At 25.9% G+C, this 26,892-nt stretch overlaps 1 protein-coding gene across 4 annotated transcripts in view; it reads right to left on the bottom strand.

Moving 5' to 3' along the window:
* The window catches only part of LOC136983026 (PAS domain-containing serine/threonine-protein kinase-like), a 29,333-nt gene that overhangs the window by 1,371 nt on the left and 1,070 nt on the right, over window positions 1–26,892 (bottom strand). Inside the window, exons 2-14 of one of the 4 annotated variants that reach the window (XM_067279638.1) lie at window positions 23,174–23,357; window positions 14,872–15,049; window positions 14,637–14,801; window positions 11,516–11,656; window positions 10,342–10,485; window positions 10,135–10,252; window positions 9,910–10,067; window positions 9,683–9,840; window positions 8,575–9,608; window positions 5,490–5,671; window positions 450–626; window positions 242–370; window positions 39–173 (exon numbers count right to left, since the gene is read on the bottom strand). In XM_067279638.1, coding sequence (XP_067135739.1) covers window positions 39–173; window positions 242–370; window positions 450–626; window positions 5,490–5,671; window positions 8,575–9,608; window positions 9,683–9,840; window positions 9,910–10,067; window positions 10,135–10,252; window positions 10,342–10,485; window positions 11,516–11,656; window positions 14,637–14,783 — 2,523 coding nt within the window. In that variant the 5' untranslated portion in view covers window positions 14,784–14,801; window positions 14,872–15,049; window positions 23,174–23,357. Of the gene's footprint in view, window positions 1–38; window positions 174–241; window positions 371–449; window positions 627–5,489; window positions 5,672–8,574; window positions 9,609–9,682; window positions 9,841–9,909; window positions 10,068–10,134; window positions 10,253–10,341; window positions 10,486–11,515; window positions 11,657–14,636; window positions 14,802–14,871; window positions 15,096–23,173; window positions 23,358–26,892 lie in introns of all 4 variants that reach the window. The other 3 variants (XM_067279637.1, XM_067279636.1, XM_067279639.1) reach the window with 3 other exon arrangements.

The following is a 26,892-nucleotide window of genomic DNA, read 5'->3' on the forward strand; positions in this document are numbered from 1 at the left end:
TCATTATGGTATGTTAAAAATAACAGAATGTTGATTACCTGCCGAAATATATAACTTGCAAGTGGTTCGTCCAAATTAGGATTTCTGTCAATAAATTCAAATAGATCCATTCCTGAACCATGCTTCTCCATTACCATTTGAAAATATTTTTCATTTTCAAATACATCTAACACCTGAAATGTTAATTCTAAAATTACACTAAATTTCTCAAGTTTATTGTAAATGATAATTTCAAATATACCTCTATTATGTTTGGATGTTTGAGTGTTGTAAGAAGGCTAACTTCAAGAGGCACACGTTTCATCAAAACACTATCGAATACCCAACAATCTTCATATACTTTTGCTTTACAAATAAATTTGGTAATAACCTGAAAGTAATATTGGTTTCTTGATTTAAAGTTAAACAAATAATCATAAAGGTAATGATTAATTTTATTTTGCAATTACCAGTAAGTGATCCGAGTTACGATAAGCCATTTTTACACAACCGAATGCTCCCTTTCCTATTTGTTGTAATGTTACATATTTTTCAACATACTCACCGGAAACATATTCTGTATCGAGAGGTTCAGTTACCGATTGTGGCTGACTAAAATTTTGAGATTCCACCCATTCTCGAGGACTCTACAATAATAATAAAAGATATTTTAAAATTACAAAAGTTGTAAAAAAATTGAAAATTGTCATAAGAAAGGGTTCAACACATTTAATTTTAAAATGAATATTTTAAAGAACCACAAAAACATTCAAAATTGATGAAATGGTTCCACAAATGACAAAGCATGCACCTCAGAACAGACCTTTACTCGTAGGCTACTGCTAGAGTTGGAGTTTTATCCTCCCTGTTTTATCTCTTCCATCAGAACTGTCCATTAATTTACATAATTACAAAAACTGTAAAAAATTGAAAATCTTGTAAAACGGTTGCTTCATATTTTTTATAAATTAATGGACAGTTCTGATGGAAGTTGACTTCAGGGAGGATAAAACTCCAACTCCAGCAGTAGCCTACGAGTAAAGATCTGTTGTGAGGTTGGTGCTTCGTCATTTGTGGAACTATTTCATCAATTATGAATGTTTTTGTAGTTCTTTAAAATATTTAATTTAAAAAGCTGTTTTATTTATCATAAGTACAAATTGTCATCAAGAAAACAAAAAAAAATGATATATGCAAGTAAATATTAAATAATAAAGTAGCTAATTCCTTAAATCAATTAGTTTCAGACAATTTATTTCAATGATATCCATAATGTGGTCTACTCTATGCAAAAATAAATACTTATATAAATAACTTAGATTAAAATAATAATTTTGCTAAATTAATACTTTATTTCTCAAATTTTTTAATATATGAAGTACTTTTTATTTATATATCTGTTCTAGATAGTGCTTTAATAATCTGATATTGCTTTTTTTGTTTCACTTAAAATTATAATTTTATTGTATGTTTTTAACTGGATGGGCTTTTAGATTATCGATTTATGTTTTTAATAATGTTTATATAATTACTAAAATACTTTTAAAATTTTAAAACTAGTTGATTTTTTAATGAGCAAAATACAATCTATTCAATAACCAGTTAGCATTTGATAGGACTATGATCTATCTTCATTTCTTTGGACACATCCTCATTTTTGGGTAAAAATTGATATCCCATGTAAATATGGAAGAATTTCTTTATTAGTAACAGCATAATATTAAATTTAGAATTCAGAATTTTGCTACTTAATCAATTAGCAAATGAGTAGCAGTTTCATTTCCAATCAATAAAGATTGGAAATTTTGGTCACGTGGATGACTTATAGCATTAGCTTTTGTAATTTGCATACTGTTTACTGATAATGCTGTTCAACAAAAAAACTTTATTTCTGCTCCCATGAAATGTTTTCACTCATTTTTATAGTCTCAATGATGTAGAATCTGAATCTGGCAATAGAATTGATCTAATACCCAACCACTTGTGAAAGAAATAAGGTTTTAGAAGAAAAACATTTTCTATTTAAAATATCGTATTTATTGTCTACACATACTGCTAAGTGGCTAATTAGATACAAATAAATTTATGTTAATTAATCCTTTTTTATAATTCTATACGTGTCGTTAAGTGTTAAGTGTTTGTTTTTACAAACACTCAACGACATGTTTTCTTTCTTTTATATTCTTCTGAAGAAGTCTCTTGCTATAGAGTCTAGCAGCAATCCATTAACATGTTCTCATTTCACCTTCTGCTATACCATTTTTCCATTTGAGAAAGAGTCTGATGGAACCTTTCTCCATGTTCATCAGAAAAGATTGACAGGAAAAAAATCTAAATAGGAATGCAGGACTTGCATCTTGAATGACATGTTGCAATTCAGTATTTGGTAGGATGTTACCAACTTCTCTATGATTTCCTCATAGTGGTTAGCTTATACTTTCCCCAAAAAATTCTTGCTCATGTTTTTGAATGTGTCCCATGCTGTCCTTTCCTCTAGGTTAAGTTTTTCCTTGAAACTAGGATTCTTCAAAAGCCATCTTACTTGAGGACCAACAAAAATTCTCTACTTTTGCATTGCTCAGATGAGAACTTTTGCTTCAGGTAAGCAAAGCCTTCTTCTCTGTCTATACCTTTTGCAAAGTTTTTAAATCAAATCAAGCTTGATATGAAGAGGTTGTAAGAGGATTTTAGTCTTCTCTACCAGAGCAGGAAAAGCAATTTTCTTCTGACCTTGTATGTACATTTTCTTTGCAATTGGGCTGCTTTTTACCAAGCAGTGACTGATTCTTGCTCTAGCTAAATAAAAACAGCAGATTTAGCATATCCTTCTTATATTTATATTCAAACAACAGTAACAAAAAGTTTGTTTAAAGGTATTTTTTTAAACTGGATTATAGAAGATTTTTGACTTCAGATTCATATTCAGCACATCAATATATATATATAAAAATCACTTTTTCTTTCATGGAAAGATTTTGATGCAAAACAGTGTAATCTACAGCTTATTCATCTCTATTCATTAAAGCAATTGTTTGTTTAATCAGCTTATCAAGTAAATGAATAAAATTTTATTCATTGTGACAAGTTGTTAATGATATCAAGATTAATTTTCTAATTTTAATTGTTCCAAATGATCAATGAGTATGCCAAAGAGAAAATGCAAATTTACAAACAATCAGAAAGTATCCATGTTTTCATCCTGGAAGAGAGGAATGGGAAGTTAAATACATTACTTATAGTCCAGAAAAGAAGCATTGTATGAAGGATGTTTAGATTACTTAAATATATGGATATAAAAATTCTTTTCTAGGAATTTTCTGAGTTTAAATAGCTAGATCTTTGAAGATATCTTCTGAGAAGATATACAGAAATAAGTATAAAATTTTTGATGGAAAAAGATGTACAAATTGATCTACTAAGTGTTTTAATCAGTTCTCTAATTTGAAGAAATTTTTGTTGTCACATGATGGAGTTAGTTTCAAGTCATAAAATATCAGTTGCAGATTACCCAGTAGACAGTAGACATGCATCTAGGTCCTTGTCATCTGAAGGGTTCTCAAACATTTTGTTATATTAAAAAGACAATAAAGGGCCTTTTAACAAAATTGCACCTAGGACCTCAAAGGAATATAAAATATGCTACTGCAAGAAATGGTGAAACTACATTGAATACTGTAAAAATGAAAAGCAACACAATGAAATAGTGAAGATAGCCCAATTATTTTTTGCAATATTAGTTCATAATGCTTGCATTGAAAGATTTTTTACAAGTACAAAAACCAAAAGCAGTGGACCAAAGAAAGAAACAGACTAACCATTGATTCTGTAAAAGAAATTGTTTTTGTAAAGTTTAATTTCACACACTTTATGTGCAAAATGTTCTTTGACTTCTTGATGTACAATAGTGAATTGGCTAAAAAAATTAAAACTAGTGACACACACACACACACATATATATATATATGGGGGCTCAACCCATTGATTACAGTGATTGAAAAGTAATTGATTAAAATTCACAAGTTCAGAAGAAACACTAAATTAGAATAAAAGTGTCTTCATAATTTGTCCCTTTCACACTTTGATATTGGATAATGTATTTATTTATTTATTTATTTATTACAGGAAGTGGGCTGTCCTGAGACTTAACCGCTATGAGTGGAAGGAAGAGGTAGAGATGGGGAGGAGGTAAAGAGGGAAGAGGAGGGGAAAGAGATATAGTATAGATTGGTAAAAATGAGAAGGTAATGGGATTACATAAATGTCTGCATTGCATGAAATAAACCAAAATAGACATAGAATGTGTACATAAACAGGTGCCATTCAGGCCGGATGGTAAACAGTAGCGAGGACGCATACTTACAATGGACAGTTACTGTCTTATTCGATAGGGCGTCAGGGCCCTTTACATAGAAATGGAGTACAAGATAAAACAATAGATACAATTAAAACTTTGGAGTCCTGTGTGGGAGGGGCCTCAGACAGGACCTACAGACCTTGGGGGGTAGTAGTTCATGTTGATGAAGGGTGGGCAGTTCTCCACAAATTATTGGATAATGTAGTCTGAGGAAGGCTGCAACAAAGTCAGACCTTTATTTGAGGCTCTCATTTTCCTCAATATGCAAAAACAATGTTCACTGATTATAGCAGAATTACAAAAATTATATTGATGTGGTTGACTTTTATATTATGCAAGACATATTATTTTTTCACACTCTTTGCTACTAGATATTTTTTTAACAGTCTAAAACACATTTTTAAACAAAATAGCTTAATATAATTTACTTTTGGAAGACTTGACTTAATAATGATAACTAAACAATACTTAAAACTGGATTTGTTTAAGTCAAAAGCATGTAAGTGTATCAGTAATATCTGCTATTTTTATGTGCTTTGGACTTGACTTAATAATGTTCATCATGGAGTATTATTGTAACTTTTGTAATTAGAAAATTTTTCAGGACTTTGTGTTCAACTTTGCACATTGAAATGATTTTTTATTATTTTGGGATTTCCACAATATGATAACCATAGCATTCCATCTAACTTTACATTTAAAATTCAGTTTTAATAAGAAAGAAAGACAAAAAAAAACAAATCTCTATAATACTTTAAAAAATTTTAGCTTAAAAATGATAAATTTTACTAAATCTTTGAATTTGGTGTTCTAGTTATTTAAAAGAAGTAAATTTCATTTTAGAATAGAATTTTTTGAAATAGATAAAATTTCATAAAGTTTGCTTTATTTGATTTAATAAACATTAACAATAAACAAAAATCAAGTTTCCTAACGTTTAAAAATTAGGTTTTAGAACAATATTTAAAATTCAAAAATTGTGGATAGAACATTTAATGAAATAGGAAACAATTTAATTTAATTCTATTCTTAATTTGAAAAACTAATATAAAGATGGTGAATCATAAAAACTATTTTAAATTATTGAATTCTGTATCTGAATAAATATAATAGAATGCACATAAAAAGTCTTAATTATATAAATCAATATATTTACTTGTCCAACAAATGCAGTTGGTGTATCAACACTAATGGTGGATGCGCTATTAAGACTATTTGATGTCCACGTTGTATTATATGGATGACCATCGTAACTCTCTTCCATATCTCTAGCCACCCATAAACAATATAGAATCTGCCCATCGTCAAGTTCAATTCTGCGGATCTGATAATTAATACCTAAAAAGTAAAAATATGTTTCAAGATTGCAAATTATCTAAATGTCTGATTAGAATAAATTATGATAAAATTAAAATAGATAGCTATAATATTGAAGAAATAGTTCTCTCTAAATAAATTCTAGCACAGTTTAGAAACTTTGAAAAGGAAATTTTAAAAAACCAGAATAAATTTTAACTAAAATTAATATTAATTTTAAACAATCATAATTTTCTCAATAAAAATATTTCTGATTTAAGCTATTTTATAACCAAATTAATCAGACAATATTTTCATATTTACAGTGTTGAACCAGCAAAAAATTTTGGCATAAGATACAGTATACCAAATATAGGCTCAAATATGTATTTTGCCAGTTAAATGGCCAAAGTGTAAGGTGTCAACCTACTGGTCTGGGTCTCAGAATTAGGACAAAACAGTACTGAGCATTCAAGGGTGTCGCCAAGGGGGGCAGGAGGGGCAGCAGCCCTCCCCTAGAAATTTGAAAAAAATTATTTAAATGCTAAGTTTTAGTTAAAATAATCTTCTTAGGCTTCTTGTAAGTTAAAAAAAATGTTTTAATTAAGATATTTCTTTTCTGGTACATAGTAAATGATTAAAACTTTATGAATCGTTTTTATTTTACCTACATACAATTCATATTTTCTATCAGTTTACATCATCTTGCCCCCCCCTGGCCCATTAGCTGGCATCGCTCTTGTGAGCATTATGGCCATCATGGCAGTCTTTGGCCCAAGTTATAGTCAGTTGTTTTTAAATTATAAGTTACAAAATGCATATTACAGAGGGCCAAATGTCAGTTTTCATGAGCTGTTCCAAGGCAGCCCATATCTAAATCAGGGACAGTCATTTTAAAATTTCAAGTAATAAGTTTTGTTTACACCTTGAGCCAGTTGTCTGTAAGAGCTATACTATGTCAGCTTATAGCATGAATCAGATAGAATAAGACTTTCTTTTCAAATTTAATACAATAGACAGCACTTGTATTTTATTAATTTATTTTCTCAAGTGAAATACAGTATAACATACATTAAAATTAGGAATGGCCATTGAGCAAACCAGATAATTCCTAATTTCCCATTGCAGTCCACTACTGCATATTTATCCAATAATATTAATTTTATTTTTCTAAAGTCTTGCATTTGTTTCTTCATTAATAAATTCAGTTAGTAGTTATTTCATTACACAAAAATTAATTTTATTAATTTACATTAAATTAGGAAAAATTTATTTAATTATATTTATATTAGATAAATATATTTGAATATAATTTCATTTAAATTTAAAATTAGATAGCAACTTAATGTAATTTAATCTGTTAGTCTATTATAGTAGAAGAGCAAAATTAGATTAAACCATTATCTTTGCTGGTATTTAATTCATAAATGAATATATGCATTAGCAGTTTTAATTATTCCAAATAAAATAGATTAATTCTCTAGATTATTCTCTTGCTTCAAACATTTTTGAATTTTAAATTAAAATTATTTAAACTTTCTAAAATTTTTATTGTTTCTTTTCAGTCTATTTTTAAAACCAATTATACTAAGATACACACCAAAGTAATTCACTAGGAGTAAAAAACTCTTTTTGATGTTAAAAGAGATAATGTTAAATTCTTAATTTAAAAGTTTCAAGTCCTTAATTTTAAAAACTATATTTGTTCCATTCTTTTTTCCTGTTTTTTTCTAAAGATGTTTTTATCATCATCAAAAGTGCTTTTAATATTAAGCTTAAAAATTAAATATAATTACATTTGTTTTTTAAACTTAATATTGTCTTTATTTAATCTCTAACACCAAAATTAGTTTCTTACTCCTATATAATTTAAACAGATGTAATGAAAAAAGAATGATCCATTAAATAAAAAAAAACTAAAATTTGTCAATAATAATTATATTCGAATAATTTAATCAATAGATAACAATTGTTATTGTTTTTTACTCTAATTATTTTTCTACTTTAAACTTTACTATTTGCAGTATTTGTGAAATTCTGAATGTTTAATTTATTCTCTGTAATTTAATCTGTATTAATTTATTTAAAGTTTACAGTTCAAAGAAAGACTTTTATGCTGTGAGGAAGTAGTCTACATCATAAAAGTTAATAGAGGTAAACTTACTTTCCTCAGATCACCCCCCCTTTTATACACATGTATGGCAATCCCTGTTGTTTCAACAGCTGCGGGATTAGTCAGCTGAGGACAGCATTTTCAAATTTTTTGCTGGTTATTTGATTGGTCTGCAATTTGAAAAAAATTGTATACCTATAAATTCTCACTATTGTATGTCCATCTGCCTTTCCTTAATCTCAAGAACAGATTAGATAGATGAAAAACGAGACCAGATATGAAACCCAGGAGGCCCAAATTAACTAGCCACAAACTTCTGATGCAAACTGGAAGTCATGTTATTTCAATTCAAAAAATATTTCCTGAAAGGTGTTAGATACATAAACAGCATGACTCTGTTGTTAAAGGAAAAGTATTATGTACAGGGGCAAGTCGCTACTAATTTGAGGTGGAGAGAGTATATTTTAAATTAAATAAATTATTCCTTGTAGCTTTGTATCAAGTTTACCCAGTTTTTTTGAGTAGTAGTATTTTAATGTTATTTTTATTAATTACTTCTAAAAATTTTAAATTCCTTTATTTATTTTTAACTTTAATTTATTAACCTTAATTAATTTTCCTTATAAACAGAATGCCAATTAGAAAGAATAAACACTTATTTAACAATAATTTCTTAAATAATCATTTTTCCATTAAGAAGTTTTTTAATAGCATTCTTAAAGATGAAAAATTATATAATAGGAATTTTTACAAATTTATTTTTTTAATGAAAAAATTATTATTATACTAATTTCAGTAAAATTAATTACATAAAATTTTTAAAGCATTTTACCTAAATCTGATCCATCACGATGTCTACCCAAACCAAAATAACTGCCTTCTGGAATACTGTGAAGAGATTCCTGACTTGAGCGTGTCATTAAAATTTCTCGTAACCTCATAGATAGTGAACCATCTTGAGGTGACGTTACTGCAGCACAGCTATCAGGTAATGCATTTGAGCAGGATGACGATACTCTCTCAGGCAAACTAATTTCAGAAATTGATGGTGGACTTTTCAGTTCTGGATTGACATTGAGATGAGAATCATCTTTTGAAATATATAATAAAGGACATTTATTTCCTGCACGTCTCGTTTGCATTTTTTGATCTCGATCTTTTGAAATATCAGTTTTTTCTCTACTACGATGATCTGTTAAAATATCACTTGTTAAGTTATCATCCATTACAGGAGTCAGAGAGCTTCCTTCAGAAGGCTGATCATCACCTTCTCTAAGTAAAGAAACAATAGGAGTTAATGGAGAATTACCATATTGTTCTTTTGGCTGATCAATGACTGGTGTTAATAATGTATCTTCTTTGATTTGAGAAGATAAATGAAGTGTAAGTGATGAACAATCATGTATATTTCTTTTGATAAAATTGTTTTTTAAAGAATGTGGTGATTTTGACCTTTCACATTCTAGAAATTGTTCGTCATCTTGATCTAAATCTTCTTCAGCATCATAATATTCTACATCATCTACCTCTTCACTTTCATAATCAGAATTTTTCTTAACTATATTATCATTATGATCAGGAAGAGAGATTTTCCCAGATGCACTTACTGGAGATATTTTTGTTAAGGTGCCTTCTGGGTATAATGGAAGAGGAGAACAAGACCTATGAGGTTGATAATTTACTTTAGAAGACACTGATAATAAATGAGAGTCAGGGACATTTTTGTGACTAAAGTGAATTTCTTGTTCTTGAAATTCACTACTAGTAGGAGAAGTAATAACAGGACTTGTGAGAGAAAGTGTTTGTAAATTTTCAATTGAATTATCTATCATGAATTCTATCTGTTTTCCAAGTGGATTAACAGGTCTGCAAAATGTATAAAAATTTTGAATCAATTTTTCAATAAATTTATAAATTATTATTTACATATATTAAATTACCTTGGTGGATAAGTTACAAATGAATCAGCAGTTGTCCTTCCATCTGATGTACAATGTGCACATGAATCGTCGTCGTCGTCATCAAATGAAGGAAGCTGCATAGAGCACTCCAAAAATTCCAAATCGTCATAAAAACTTGGTATTAATGTTGTAATGCTCTTTTTAACAATAAATATAAAATTTTAATTACTTCATAATTAAAATTAAAAATTTATAATCTTACATACCTTCCCAACTAACTGGGATGACGTATAACCAAATAACATCAAAGAAAAATTAGTATTGCAACTATGAATGTTTCCATCGGGAAATATAGTGATCATTCCACTTATATTAGCGAAAACCCATATTATACCACAATAGACACAATGTTCATTAATTTTATCTAAAAAGTTTGAAATTTAGTTAATTTAATATACAGTAATAAGAAAATTAATTTTCAAAATAATCACCATTATTTGAATCTTTTATGTCTGTAATTCCATTAAAATCAATTGGTTCGATAAAAATTGTGAGTGGAAATGTACTGCCATCTCTTGTTCGACCTGTTGCACTTTGCTTCTTAACTTCCTATTTTAAAAGAAATAAAGTATAATTTCCAAATTTAAATGTTTGTGATTTATAATAAAAACTGTTTAAATATAATGAAAGATTAATACCTTAGGTAATTTTCTACCAGCAACAACACCTAATGGTAAAAGTAGTGATGGTATTAATTCTGTTATATTAAGACCAATGAGATCATTTGGTGAGGAATAACCATGAAGAATGGCCAGATTTTTATCACAGTCAGCAATGATACCCTGAATATAAATAAAATGATTGATTTTTAATATTTAAATTAGTGAAAATTTTTAATAGTTCTAAACATTTTGTACTGTATACTGTTATTAGTTCCATGTTATTATATCTTTAAAATTTACTTATAATGTAACTAATGGGATATTCTGTCAATTGAAAAATTGTCTAGCAGATTAATGAAACTGTCTTTCAAGCATTAAATTTTTAAATACTTTGAGTTTTAAATGAACAAAGGTACAAATTTACTAATTAAAATATCCAGAAGATTAAAATATAAGAGAATTAAAATTATAAACCTTTATTATTGATTATTTATACATAAAATATTAAACTATTTATTTATTTGTAGATATTACACTGTTACATAATAATGTTTTAAACATTTGAAAGATGTTCCTATATTCATAAAGTATTTATCATGTTTAAATTACATTCAAGTTTGTGAATAGTTCTGTTAAATGACTACCATAATATAAATTAAAAATTCAATAGAAATCAGATATCTGTTCCTCTAACTTCATGATAGCTGATATTTCTTTATTTGCTATTTTTTAATCTTATAGTGGTAAGCTAATTTCCTAATTAGAAATTAAAATATTAAAAAAGATGAGAAGAATACATTCAAACCAAAAAAAGTATGCTATTTATATGATAACAAATCTTTTTATGATGCATATAATTTTAAATTTAAAAATTATATACAATTATTATAGCAATTCAATAATTATTCAATAACCAACAGTGAAATGTTCAACTATTGATTACTTTGAAATAAACTTAGTTAGGAAGACCAAATTTACAATCCAACTGAGGACACATTTAAGAATCAGTGAAAACAGGGTCTAAAACTGATTGAACTTTGGTTATTTTTTACAATTTATTTATTTATTGATCTATAAATTGGTGATATACTGATGTGTTATAAAATTGCTCTATTCAAAGATTGATTCTACAACCTGGGACTTCTGATCATTAACTTAGTATATGTAAGTTTCTCAATTAGCAATTATAAAAACATTAAAATAAATCAACCTTTCCATTAAAAGTAACCCTGGAAGTAGTCCTCTCTACTGGCTCCATAACAACTAAGCAGCGAGGTTCAATGTCTACAGGTAACCTTCGCATCCAAACTGATACAGGAATAACCTGGTTATGGCCATCTTTCAGATCCATCTAAATTAAAATTAAAGAAGAAAATTTAAAACTACAATGTCATTAAAAAATAGAGCTGTCTTATTAAGTGCTACTGTTTTGAATTAAAATTACAAATAAAATGCATTAATTTCTTGCAGCTTTCATAACAAAATTACTATTTGTTTAATGAAAATTGGTATAAATAAAAAAATATATAAAAAGTATCATACAAAATTACTTTATTGGAGGTAAGTGAATACAAAAAGGAATACTCAAATGTTCTTGAACTCAATTTCAGGAATAAAAACTGCAAAACTACAAAAATTTCAAAATAAAACTAAGCATTCTATATACCTTGAGCTTTGTTTCAGAATTTTTGTAATTTTGCAGAATTTACCTTTGATGGAGAGAAAATGAATTCAAAACTTTTATATACTTTTTGTATTCAAATGCATCTGAATAAAGCAATTCTGTATTGTTTTTCAAAAAATCTGGAGTTTTTTGAAGATCAAAAAATGTTGACATTTTAAATACAGGTATTTATGTTTTATTGGTAGTACAAATAATTGAAACTACTCCTTGATAGAATATACTGTATATGTATACACAAATGTATTGTATATTTGTATGAATATTACACTTTTTATTAATGATATATATATGTAAATTGTAATATAGTATAGGAATCTTAAAGCTTTAATCAGAATGGTAACAAAAAGTATACACAAACTATACAAAATTAAAAATAAAAGGTTTATATATAAATTCTTTTAGTACACTGTGTTTTTAGTATTATAAGTTGGCTGTTATTCATTTAATACAGGTATAACTGTACTTAATAAATAGTAACAATTAATTATCCATTATCAAATGATAATTGTTTTCTTAATTAATATCTGATTTCTATACATTCAAGTTTTGAACAATAATTCATGCCAACTGAGTTAAATTTAGATGAAATAAAAATATTATTGGTAATCATTTCAGCAATACTTGGATCTTACAGTTTAATTTGATAAAGTAAATTAAATTTTCTAGATTATAATTTAAAATAATTTTAATGTGATATTGGACTATTTTTTCTATTACTATCAATTAAAATTTATCAAATCATTCAAAAATGATTAGTTACGTTTGGTTAGATCAATGATTCTCAAACTTTTTCGATCCACCGCCCCCTTTGTTCCATAAAGTTATACCCAACGCCCCCCAAGTGAGAAAGGATTGGAAATATTCTTAGGAAAACTTTTCTATGAATCTCACACTTTGTGCCCTTACCATACATTGTTCTCGACATCTGAAAACCATTAAATGCAATGTTTCCTCTTATCCGTTTGACAGAGGAAAGGGAACTTTTACCTTTGATCACCATTCAGTAGCCTGCCTCCAGCGCCCCCTAGATTTACTCATCGCCCACAAGGGGGTGTTATTGCCCACTTTGAGAAATACTGGGTTAGATTATGTTTGCTAAGCTAGCAGTTTTGGCTGATTCAAAGTTCAATATTTGATAATATTATAAAGCACTCAGCAAATCATTATAGATATACGTACTTAACACCTTACTCTTGCCGAGAAAAAATATATTTATTTGCAACAAACAAACAAACGTTTTCAGCCTGATTCACAGGCCATCTTCAGGCTTGGAATACATTTGAAATTAAAATTCCATCCATGGAATACAAAAATTCAAATTCAAAATTAAATAAGGTATAATCAAAATAAAATATTGAATAACTAACATAAAGCAAAAAATAACAAAAAATATATAAAAATGTAACAAATGAATACGTAAGCATTAATAAATGCAAATTTCTAAGACATACAATAAAACCATTATATTGATTGGTTAGAGCCCTTATTAGAAGTAGATTACAAGAAGGCTGTCTTAATGCGAGGGACGCAGAAAGTCTTCCCTCTGCATGGAAGTTTATGGTTAAGAAGTTTAATAAGGGCTCTAACCAATCAATATAATGGTTTTATTGTATGTCTTAGAAATTTGCATTTATTAATGCTTACGTATTCATTTGTTACATTTTTATATATTTTTTGTTATTTTTTGCTTTATGTTAGTTATTCAATATTTTATTTTGATTATACCTTATTTAATTTTGAATTTGAATTTTTGTATTCCATGGATGGAATTTTAATTTCAAATGTATTCCAAGCCTGAAGATGGCCTGTGAATCAGGCTGAAAACGTTTGTTTGTTTGTTGCAAATAAATATATTTTTTCTCGGCAAGAGTAAGGTGTTAAGTACGTATATGTTCAATATTTGAAATCCATAATGTAGAACCTTTTTCAATTCAGATATTTGGTAATATAAAATGTATAATTTAAATCAAAAACTGTTGTAGCTAATCAAGAGAGATTTTTTTTGCATTTATGAAAGAAACATCTTAAATATCACGTGTACATACATAAAACTCAAAATTTTTAATTATTTTTCTTCAAAAATCAGATCATGTTAAAAAAAGAAAAAATAAAACAGGAATAATAAACATTAAATGATTTATGTGAAGTGAATATCAGAAAAATTAATACTCATTAAATTTGCCTTGAGATAGTATATGAGATAGTTTGACAATGATTATGCAATTACAGAAAGAATAAATGCTGCTTTATTCAATTCTTTATCAATAATTTGTTATTAAAAAGTTTGATAGATTATGTTTGATAAAAACTAATGATTAAAAAAAAATGATTTTGAGTAATCAAAGAATATTTTCCTTTAGTTTGTATTACCAATTATTAATTATCCTGTATTTTTTTAAATATATAAATGGTGTACAACAACATTTATATTTTTATTCAATTCAAAATTTCTTTAAGTAGTAACAAATATACACGAAATTAACACTAAATATAAAATGAATTAAAATAATCAAAATGTTAAATAATAAAATCCAATTTAAAACTGATAAAATTATGAAAATCATCACAAAAAACTGAAAAACATAAAAAGCTTAAAGTAAAATTGCAAATAATAATGTCACAGATTTTTTTCAGGTTGATTTCTTACCACTTTTCCTGACATTACAATAAGTTCTCCAGATGATTCTAATTCAGTTTCTGTTAAAATATATTCTCCAGATTTGCTGACGAAAAAGTCGCATAAATGTTTGCCATTTAATTGTTCATTATTAAGTCCAAGTAATCTACAGGCCATTTTGTTTACAACCAGAATCTAAAATTTTCAACAAATGATTGTTTTTCAAATTTATATTTCAAAAATGCTCATGAGATCTAATATTTACCTCTGTGGTCTTTGCATTAATTGTAACAATTGCTTTATTTAGATTTTGGATATAAAATGACGTTTGTTGACCTTCTCCAAGAAAATTAAATAATGACCAGCTACTACTCAGTGACCTACTGTGATGAAATGAATCTGATGTGAGAGCAAAACATCTCTTGGCACAACCAGGAGAAAAACTGAAGGAATTTAACGCATCCCCTGTCAACATTGAATAATATCTTTCTAGCATTGCAAAATTAATATAATTTTAAGTATAAAATAATTGACAGATCAGTTTTTAAGATTATAATTATAGATAGCTGTGATTTTTATAAACTAAAACTTTAAGTAAATTTAAATGGAAACAAAACAGGTATGTAATAAACTATACTATATGCCAAACTGGATTTTATTTTATTAAAATATTTCATCTTTAAAGAAAATCAAAATAGATGGATAATATAATCTATAAAAAGAAAATGTTTTCTAGAATTTTTTACAAATTAATAGAATTCAAATTATTATATACAATCAACTCTGAAAAGTCTAAATAGCAGAGAAATATCTAGCTTTTTAAAGTGATTTTAGAAAGTCTTTTGGTTTTAATAACACTTCATAAGCTATAATTAAAACTAATAGTGTCTTATAAATCAAACTACATATTTGTTAAATTAAAATTAAAAACTAAATTCATGTTGTTAAAAAATGCATTTTTTTCTGGAAAGTTTCCAGTTTTCATTCATGTGATTTATAGTAACTCATTTTCATATCCAGTTTTAAATCCTGAAACATTGCATATTGAATTCTGAGTAGACTATGAACAAAGTATATAAATTTCAAAAATATATTAATAACCAGTTATCTTTTCTGTTGCTAGTGTTGTTTTTATCTTTGTTTTTAACTATACATCAATGATAAATATATTCAGAGATTTAAGACTTCTTCAGAACAATCAGAGGTACTTCATACTTATGTTGCTTATATCCATAAGATAAAAGGCATAATGTTTGTACAGTTTTACCAAACTACGATTGTTTTATATCTAACACAATATTTTGTAAACTAAAATAATATCTTGTAAACCAAAAATATTAATTAATATTGTTTATATGTACTACCCCCTCTGTAACAGGGAATTTTTTTCTTTTGACAATAAATATTGATTGATAGATATAACAGTTAATTTTATTATCAAACATCCAAAATGTGAATCCACAATCCTATCAGAAATTCTCTTCTGAACTTAGAATTGGTGATCAAACAATTATATTGCAGCCTACAATCTATATTTCACAAATAAGACTAAAACTTTCCATTTAAAATGCATTTTTGAAACCAAAGTTGAAAAAAAAAAATAACTTCATAACTTAATAAAATAAAAAATTAATTTTTAAAATGTTACTTGTGATTCTTAATTAGGATTGCCAGGTACTTGAGGATAAAATTTGGGACAAAATGAGTTCTTCGCAAAAGGTACTGGAACACTAATTCCAGATCATACAAGACCTGTATTTTTACTCTGCAAGTTACAAATATATTTAAAATATGAAAAAAAGGAAAAAAAATTTGCTGTAGGAACAATTTTTACAATAAAGTTTTGCCGGTGCTAGATGGCAGTCTGAAAAAATTCAGGACATCTGGCAAGCCTAAGTTTAATCAAACTTTTACAGTATTCAAAATTTAATCACTAAGTTCTATGGAAGCTGAAACTATTAACACTCTTTTCCAGCTGTTATACATTATGCATGCTGGAACTAGCTTTAAATGTTATACAGCTGGAAAGGTGTAAAAGGTTGTTTGTAGTCATTTTATTCAAAATGTTTGTACTTTTGAATAATTTAAAAAGCTTTAATTTGTAGTAATGATAGTAATGACATTATTGAATATAAGTGATCAAGCATTTAGTATCAACAAACTTTAGAGTTTTAAGGGTTGATTGTATAAATAATTACACTATAATCAGTGATGAACTATTGTAGCTTAATTTTAGTATTAGTTTTGTTTGTTTGTTTCAAATTTGTAAATCAATCATTCAATATGTTTCAAGTAATTTAGTTATTAACTACGATTTTATAAACTTATTTATAAACATATTAATATTTTAATAACAAATTTTGTTATTTATCTTTACTTAAAGTTTGTTAATTTAATGGACAATATTGATGATTATTGTCACAATGTATCAATTATCAACCTTTTTGATAAAAACACTGTATTTTAAACAAAAAAAAATTAAATTTATTTCAATTTTTCATTATAATATAGGGTTGGTGAATAAGTCTTTGTGGTTTTTTTAGCAAGTAAATAAAAGACAATTTTCTCAGAGAAAGTAATAAATTTATTTAATAATATATAGACCATTTTGATCTAGAATCTTTTGTCATCTTTTGGGCAATTCTATAATTCCTTGTCCAAAGAACCTGTTATGTATTGGCCACACTACTGCCTTATGATAGGGGGATATAAAAAATAGCTAACAAAGGTCCCCATTGTCTGGCCTGCATTTTACCTAAAGGAAGTGCAATAAAGAGAATTGTAAGATCTTTTCATAGTAGTACTGACTTAATAGAACCTAGTGTCTTCCATGGCAAAAAACTATTCCATGTACTGTACCTTCTTCAAAAATACAGCAATGTCCATTTAAGGAATTCTGAAGATTACAAATCAAGTGGTAATCAGAGAGCGCAATATCTAGTAAATATGAAGGATATAGTAAGACTTCCACAGCCCACCTCCAATAATTTTTGCCATGTTTATATTAATGTTTGCAAAGATGAGCAAGGTCTGGTGTTGTCATGATGCCCTTATGGTTTACCAATTCTGGACACTACTCATGGATAGTTACATTCAATTTGTCCAGTTGGCCACAATGCAATCTAAATTGATTGTTCTTGTTCTTCAGAAGTAGCTCAGTCAATTTGGAGAAACTGATTGAGTTTCTGCAAATTGATTGAGCATCTTTCAACATCCTTCCAGTTTCACCAATTTGAGAACATGATCTTGTTTGCATAAAGTCTTGCTTTTGAAATGGTTTGTGTTGGTTTGCCATGTAGCCCCTTGACTGATCATGCTTGCTATTGTAACACAGTATATGATCCATTTTTCATTGTCCATTATCATCTGCTTTAAAATGGATCTCTTTCCTCACATTTTGTTAGTGGACAATATTGATGATTATTTCAATGTACCATTTATCAACCTTCTTGATAAATGGTATATTTGAAATGCATTCTAGGAGATTTGCTTCAGTCAATTTATGTGGAACTCAAACATCAAGACTGCTAATGTAGCTAAGTTGATACTGATGATTTCCATGCTTGATTTTGACATTTGGAGGATGCCTTCAGCCTCCCATGACAAATAGTTTAACTCTTTCATATGTTGGTATTGATCTCTTGTGGCTGGTCCAAGCATGATGTATCTTAGACAGAAAAAATCTCCACAATAAAATCTCCCAAACTATTGCTGGCATGCACATTCTTTCAATGCATCCTTTCCATACACCACATGTATCTTTACACAGGTTTGCACTGTGTTTTTGCCGTTTTTAAAACAGAAAAGCCTAATAAACAAAGCAAGCATTTTTGGCACATTATCTTTCAATTGACATCTAATACACAAAACACAACCAACCTTTATGTGTTTTTTAAAAAAAATGAACATTGAAATTTCAATTTCAAATAGTTATATGCTTTCAAAATATAAACTGAAATTTCTTACTTTTTATAATGTCTATCCTATCTATCCACAAAAAACACACGAACTTATTGGCCAACACTATATTTTCTAAATTCTAATTTTTATTTAAATCAAATTAATATAACAATTGTTTTTCCGAATATTTTACTCTTTAACACGTCAAATCGTACAAATTCCCATTTTTCTCTGTTTATTTCAACTTTATGAAAATTCTCTAGATTCAAGATAATAAATCTGTAGGAAATAGTTAAAACAGAAAATAGTAAATAGAAAAACAATTTAAAAAATTATAATAATAAATTTATTCATCATCATCATCATCTCTTTTAATATAATAAGTTACAATTTTAAAAGAATTTCTTGCCTCCTTAAAAATTTGTATAAACTTTTTGTATTATTTAAGCTGATTCTTAAAAACTACTTAGCTCATCACTGACTATAGCTCTAATTACAACTAAAAAAGTTAGTAAATTAAAATTTATCATCATCATCATGAAAAAATATTTCAGAATAAAAACTACATAAATATTTCACATTACTAAAACTTTTAGCCTAATTTATTAAAGCTAATTCTTATTTGTTTTAAAATAAATAAAACAAATAATTTTATTTAAAATTATCCAATCTTCAAAATTTGAATTAGTATAATAAAATAAATTGTGAAAAACACTTCCAGTCTACAATATATTAATTAAAAAGTTAAAAAATTTCAAATAATATACCTATTTAATATAAAGCAAAAAAGTGCATAAAATCTAATTTATTAAAAAGTAAACTGTTAAAATGTTCAGATCAAGACATAAGAAAAAACTTACTTATTCTTAAGGATAACATTAAATGTTTAATTATTAGATACAAACCAAGAGATATAATCTTTGTCTCTTGATTGCAATTTGATAGCTCTTCAGGATGTGATATATCTATAATATTTAAAACTTAAGATCTCTTAAAAGATACAGACTGTTAAGCAATTCTTACCCCCCTTAATACTATTCTATTCAAAGCTATTTCATTATAGCACACTTTTAATACTAAAATAAAAATGGTAGAAATTATTATTTTATTTAGTATTCATGAACTCTTCAACTTCAAGCAATACTATAATAATTTCAAAAGTGTTGCAGTCCCATGGCAACAGCCTTAACAGTGAGGAGTTCCAAAAACTGGTATAGCAAGGTATATCTAGACAAAATCTACAACTTCTGCTTTTGATGACATTGTACAAAGAGAAGTTATTACAGACAATCAAAAATAATATGAAAACAATCACATAAATTATGGAACAATTTGTAGAAATATTCCAGATTAGGAGTGAAGTTCTGAAGTTAAGCAAGGTGTTACAGAAATGATATTCTGCTATCAAGAGTTCTTTCATGAATAAAGGAAGAAATGACAATTGACACAATGGCTATATGTTACCAAGATGTCAAAGACTCATGCCCAGCTCTTCATCTAAAATGGAATCATGTAAAATTATAAAGGCACAGACTTATATATAACAACATATGCAGTAAAACTTCTCTAACTCAAATGTCTATAACTTAATTTTTCTTTAACTCAATGAAAACTACGCACTCAGCAGGTCTTAATGGAATAGCATAGGGATTTAACGTCTCCAACTTGAATTTCTTAACTTGAATTTTCTCCAAGTCAAAGTTTTTCATGGTCCCCCAACACTAATTTTAGTTAGTTTCAATTTTCCCGATTTGAATTTTAATATTTATTCTATCCAAAGTGATTCTATTTATTGGATTTTCATGAAATTTCCAGACAGTTAGTTGTATCTATGCTCCAACACCAATTTTCAAACAATGTTCCAGTCCAAAGTGAGAGATTGTCTCACTTTATCTCAACAAGATGTAGCCTACCTGCAAAACTGTTTGATTCCATTAGTTACATTGAACATTTTGCTGAAAGAAGTTACATGGGCTGTTTAAACAAAAAAAAACTATTAAAGATTCTTTATATAATGCAAGAGAGGTAAAAATACAAATCTGTTCAAAATTAGCATGTTTTACTGTATTGTTCTCTAATTCAAATCATCTGTAACTCAAAGTTTTTCCTGCTCCTTGGAGCTTTGAGTTAGAGAAGCTTTACTGTTTATCTAATAATATTATTGAATAAAAGCTCAATACTGTTCTATTTATGTTTGTATTTTAACCTATCCCTATTCACATAATGTTAGAATTGACCTATTTAGCACAGGTTCATTTAATGCTCTAAGTACTAGAGATATATTTTAAGTGTTAACATCAAAGTTTAACTACACTTGTTGTCTTGTTAATTAAGTGATAAATATACAAATGTTGATATTTTAATAGTGAGAAAATTACATTTATTCAATACATTCATTTTATTCTAGATATCCATTATTTACATTCAATATAGTCACTGCCCATCTTTAAAATTGATTGCCATAATTTTGGAAGATATTGAATGCTATCAGTAGACAGTTCTATTGCACATATACTGTACATTAAATGAGATATACTAACATATATAAAAGTCAATAAAAATTCATAAAAGTTAAAGCTTTTATAAGCATAAAATTATTTAAGTTTTCATGTAAGTGCAATTTATTATCTCCTACCTAATTATTTTAATCTGAATACAGTATTTAAATGTTTATATAATAAAATATACATATCATGAATATTCAGTTATAATGACAACACTGACTACTAAGTTATTTTCAGATATAAAATTATTTTATTAAATTAAAACACCCAAAATGAATTTACAAATGTTTTCAGTTTACATAGTAAGATATACTTCAATAACTTATAATTTTAGGATATTCATGGGAATATCCTAATTGTTTGCAGTCATTCACACTATCTAAATAAATATGATAATTTGTCTTTATACATGTAAATCATTCTTTTTATTTGAGAGTGTGATTATATATTTTGTTAGCATATATATATAATATTAGTTTCATAAATCTATCAAAAATAAATAGTTCTAAAAAAATAATTTAATAGCTTATTCAGTTACTAAAAACTTTCATCAGAGATTAACAACAATATATTACAAATTTATATACTAAAGCAATTATAAGTAAATATTAATTTATATTTTCTCATGATTGAAGAGTTTAAGGTACAGTTTGAGTAATTAATATTTGAATCATTTGAATATTTGATTATTATAAAAATTCTTTTACTTGAAGAATATCTTAGTGAGAGAATGAATTATATTATATATATGTTTTGATAATGGAAAATAATTTTATTTTATTGATAAATATATAGCATTGCCATTACTACTGAATATGTGTTCATTTATTATTTCTGTTACTAACAACAAGAAATCGTATTCTTATATAATTTTTTGCCATTTAGATATATATTTATTATATATTTAAATAACCATTAAAAAAGTTTAAATAATAAATAAAAATAAAATAAAATAATAAATTATAAAATAAACCTTTAATAAGTTTATTATAAATAATAGAACAATTCATTGAGAAATCGAAACTAAACTTAATCTTATAATTTTAGAATATTAAAAACCTATTTATAAACAAAGTTTAAATTTTAATAAATGTTTTATTTACTTAATTTTAATATAGCATTTATTGAAAATGTAATAATTTAATCATTGTTTAATAATTCAACCTATTATTTATTGTAAATTCAGTATCTCATTAAGCTGTAATAGAAAAGTCAATTATAAATGTTAATAATGAAAATTATATTTTCTATCTCATAAATAATAAATGAAATTAGCTTACAGTTATAGCTATAAATTATAAACCACTAAAAATTTATAATTCTTTTTACCCTCTATGTCCTTAGTATATACATAGAAATGTAAAACTGTGTTTACTTGGACCTTGTTTATTAACAAGACTTATTATACTGGTGTATTTTCTGATTAACAAAGAATAAGTATAATAAGAACCAGTATAATAAGTCCTATTAATAAGCAAGGTCCAAATAGACAATATATACACAGAAATGTAAAAATGCATAATAATCAATGATAATATTTTAATTAATATATGTTAAGTTTAATACAGTTATCCATCCATTTACATGGTCTCTATTTACATGAATTCACATTATTTAAAAATTAAAAAATATTTCAATCAACTTTATGGAAATAAATGATAGTTAAAAAAAACAAACATACTTTTTGATGTGTTACCAGTAACCTCTTATATAGGCATATATATTAAAAAAAAAGTTTAGTTAAAACTTTTCTAAACAGTAAGTATAGAAATATTGTATTTAGAATATGGAACAGATCTCTATTTTAAACAGTTTTCCATGGCTCCATTTGTGCAGTTTTCATTTATGTGCTGTTTTCTGTGGAACCAATTACTTACATAAATGGAGGGATTACCATACAGTATTATAAAATTATTTTTAAAATACTCATCTATTCATAAATATTACATTCAATTTATAATTTTATATCAGTATTTAAATTTTAATACATTAAGACATTTTTCTTTTTAATTAAGATCTTAATTTAGCAAATATTATTTACCAAATAAATTTCCTTCTGAAAATGCCAATTTTGATACCATTAATTACATTTGAGTAGTTTTATCATCAATCAAAAGTAATTATTATAAATTTTAACAATAAAAATAACAAATTCAAAAATACCTCGAAACTTATCTAGGGTGCATTTCCTCAGGTCGCCCATATCCGTGTTATCATTCCTATTGGAGTGCTGTGAATTTAACTTATCACATTCAATTTTACAAATTTTACATGAAGTTACAGAATATTTTGATATACAAATTTTTGTATGGGGAGAACCATGTGAAAGATGACTTTTTCCTTTATTCTGTAATAAGGAATTTCAATCATAAATAATCCTTAAATAAATATCATTTTCAATATTTTATTTATTATAATGAAATCAAAAGAATGAAATTTAATTTTAATTTCATTCTTTTGATTAATTTTTAAATTTAAATTAATCTTTTTTAAATAAATGTTTAAATTTTATTGTCTCGTATAAATCTATATTAAAAATAAGCAAAACTTCATATATCACAATGAATAAAAAAAAATGATAAAAACAAATAGAATAAATATATATGAGTACTTTTGAAAAGAGTGATTTTAAAATCCTAGGTCAATAAGATAAATAAACAAAAGTTGATTTACATTTTCAAATCAGATATGTATTTTTTCTATCTAATAAAAAATGCATCTAATAGATTCTTATAAAAAATATTTATTTTAGATTATATTTAAGTTTATTAGATTCAATAAAAACACAAATGTCTTTCGAGCTTTTAGATAAATGCTCTGAAGATTGTCTTGAATACAATAAAATATCAAAAAATTTTCAAAAAATGAATAGATATATAATTCTAAACATTTCTCATTTATTGTAATGTTTTGAATTGTAAATTTCATTTTTTGACTTTATGATGAACATATTTGGGTTTTTTGTATAATTTAATATTTGTATTTAGCTCAATTTATTAATCATCAAACTTATTGGATTGCGATACATTAATTTGGCTAAAAATTTATCAATAGAGACCCTTTAAAAGTGTGTGTGTTACTTTTTGTTACTTTAATGTATTCAAAAAGAATTGATAAAAACGGTATAATACTGGAATTCAAATTTCAATTCTTGAAAAGTAGATGAATATATCACCAGCTATGCTTCCTAAAGTGTGATTAGAGCAATCTCTTCCAGACTAACAAATTACAAATAAATAATAAATAAAGTTGTAAAGTTATGTAAATAAAACTTCAAATAAAATATTTATTAATATTTTTAGGAATTTGTTTTAAACGTTTTGTATTTTATATTTTCAAAATTAACTCCATATTATTTGTATTAACAGAAAAGTATTCAGAAAGAAAATAAAAGCATTAACTTTATGTTTTCTTTAATTTAAAAAGTTTCAAAGATTACTGTATTTTACGGACTATAAGACACTATGGACTATAAGACGCACCTTAATTTTTAAACAATTTTTTAAAAAAATACCTATAAGATGCTATGGACTATAAGACACACCCGAATTTTGGAAGCAATTTTTCGAAGAAAAAAGTGCATTTTATAGTCCGTAAAATATGGTAAATAAAGTCAAAAAAGTTTTAACAAATATTAAAATTACACTTTAATTAAAGATATATTTTATGAAATTCTATTAATGTAAATCATTATAAGTAAATTTTATTACAGGTACTCCTCACTTTACGACCTATCTGCTTAACGACCACTCGCACTTATGACCAATTGAGTTTTGACCTGCAATTCGGTGAATCCCCTTTCTCAGCTTGAGTGTCGATCAGTGGCGAATGGTGACATGTGCACTAAGCGTACTATAATAGTCGTATAGTACTATAATAGGCTAGTAGCGTACTATAATAGTCTTTTTATGAATAAATTTGAAGTTTGTTGCATAATATGTATAATTTTACAACAATCTTATATTCCCTGGGCAAGCTCCTCGCTTATCGACCAATTTGTTTAATGACGTAGTTGTCAGAATGGAATTCGGTCGTAAAGTGGGGAGTACCTGTATTATATTAATAAATACTTTACTGCACTCCTTACAAGTTTGTTACCTACAATGCGTAAGTGTATTGATGAGAAGTACATCATGTTTTATAAACAAATCGAATAATTAGAACAACAGAAATACATTAAACTATGAGAATGAAATATAAAAATTTATTTCATTGCCATGCTATAATTTAACACAGAATATTTTAAATAGCTTCATTACACATTATTTAAAATATTAATAATTTGATATCAAAAAGCTAATTTAAAATCAAGTTTTTCCATTCTTAATAATACTTTCAATTCATGTAATGGTTCATATGAATCATTTACATTTACATAATTATGTATATTGTATTACATATTTTTTCATAATTTAATGATTGTTATATATAGCTAATGATATAATTTAATGATTGTTATATATAATTATTACAAATAAATATTTCACAAATATTTATTTGTAATAATTTATTTTATTATATCATTACAATGATTTATTTCATTATGTAAATCATTACAAATAATAATTATGTTTAAATAAAGATAAATTTTGTTATAAAAAATTTTTTGAATAAACATTCGTGTACACAGGACAGTGTTGTCAACCTATAGCATGCAGAAAGAATAGCAACAATAAAAAATAAAATAAATTGCATTGCATGCAATATGCTCTATTATATTATTTATTTTTTGTTGTTACTTAGAAGAAGAAATTATGAAAAGATAATTAATATATTTATAATATTCTAATAAATTCCATTAATACTGAAATTTCAAAAACAGTACAAGAAAAAACTGCAGCTAAAACAATTAAGTACCATGAGGTTTTAATGTTACTTCAAATAATAATTAATGTATAAAAATTTTAAATTTTATACATTATTTAATTATTATTTTAATATCCAAATTTTAAAATTTATTTCAACTAACATTAATTTACTCCATTTTTAATGTTTTTTTTAACTCAAAGCTTGGACACAAATCAATTTTTTAAAAATTAAATACACACATTTTGGCACATATTCCCTATAAAGTTTGCTATCTTACATTAGAATTTAAAAATGAAATTTCTTTTTACAACTATAAAAATTAAACTTTAATAGAATATTTTTTGAAATTTTTAATTATGAATTTAAAATTTATTTCTATTATATTAAATCAATTTTCTTCTTTTAATACTTGTATATATATATTATAAATCATTTAAAAATTAATTTAACTGTTTCATGTAATGATATATTTAAATTTGGAAAATTTCATTTAATGAAAGTTTTAAAATGATGCTGTTGAAAATCTATATAAATTCAGTCAAAAGTAAAGACTATTACATTAATATTGTAATAAAAATTCAACTTCATTTAGATAAGTACGGTTTTTAAAGTTTGAGAAAATTTGCACACTCTTTTAAATATCTAAAATAAACCACTTATAACCAACGAAATTATTTTAACAAATATTAATCTAATCATTACAAATCACTTAGAATAAAAGTAAATTTTAATCTATTAGTAGTATCATTTTAATATTTTATTAAATTAATTATTTTCAAACAATAACCTTTTAAATTTTATGATTTAATGCTATTTAGAGAGAAATATTTCTTAAAGTTTTAATAAAAGTATCATTTGTAATTAAAGAAAAAAGTTTACTCATCTTTTTTAAAACTTAAGTTCTAATTATATAAAAATATTGTTATATATTTTATTAAATATTCAAAAATTAAGTAGGTTATTTTTAAAATTATTATGTCAGAACTCTAATTCAATCTTTTGCAGGATTAAAACTTAGAATTTAACATTACAAAGATTTACATTTATTTTTTTTCTTGAAAAAGATAAGCTCA

Source organism: Centruroides vittatus, unplaced genomic scaffold, assembly GCF_030686945.1.
Source record: "Centruroides vittatus isolate TY-2023 unplaced genomic scaffold, ASM3068694v2 contig_875, whole genome shotgun sequence".
Classification (NCBI taxonomy): domain Eukaryota; kingdom Metazoa; phylum Arthropoda; class Arachnida; order Scorpiones; family Buthidae; genus Centruroides; species Centruroides vittatus.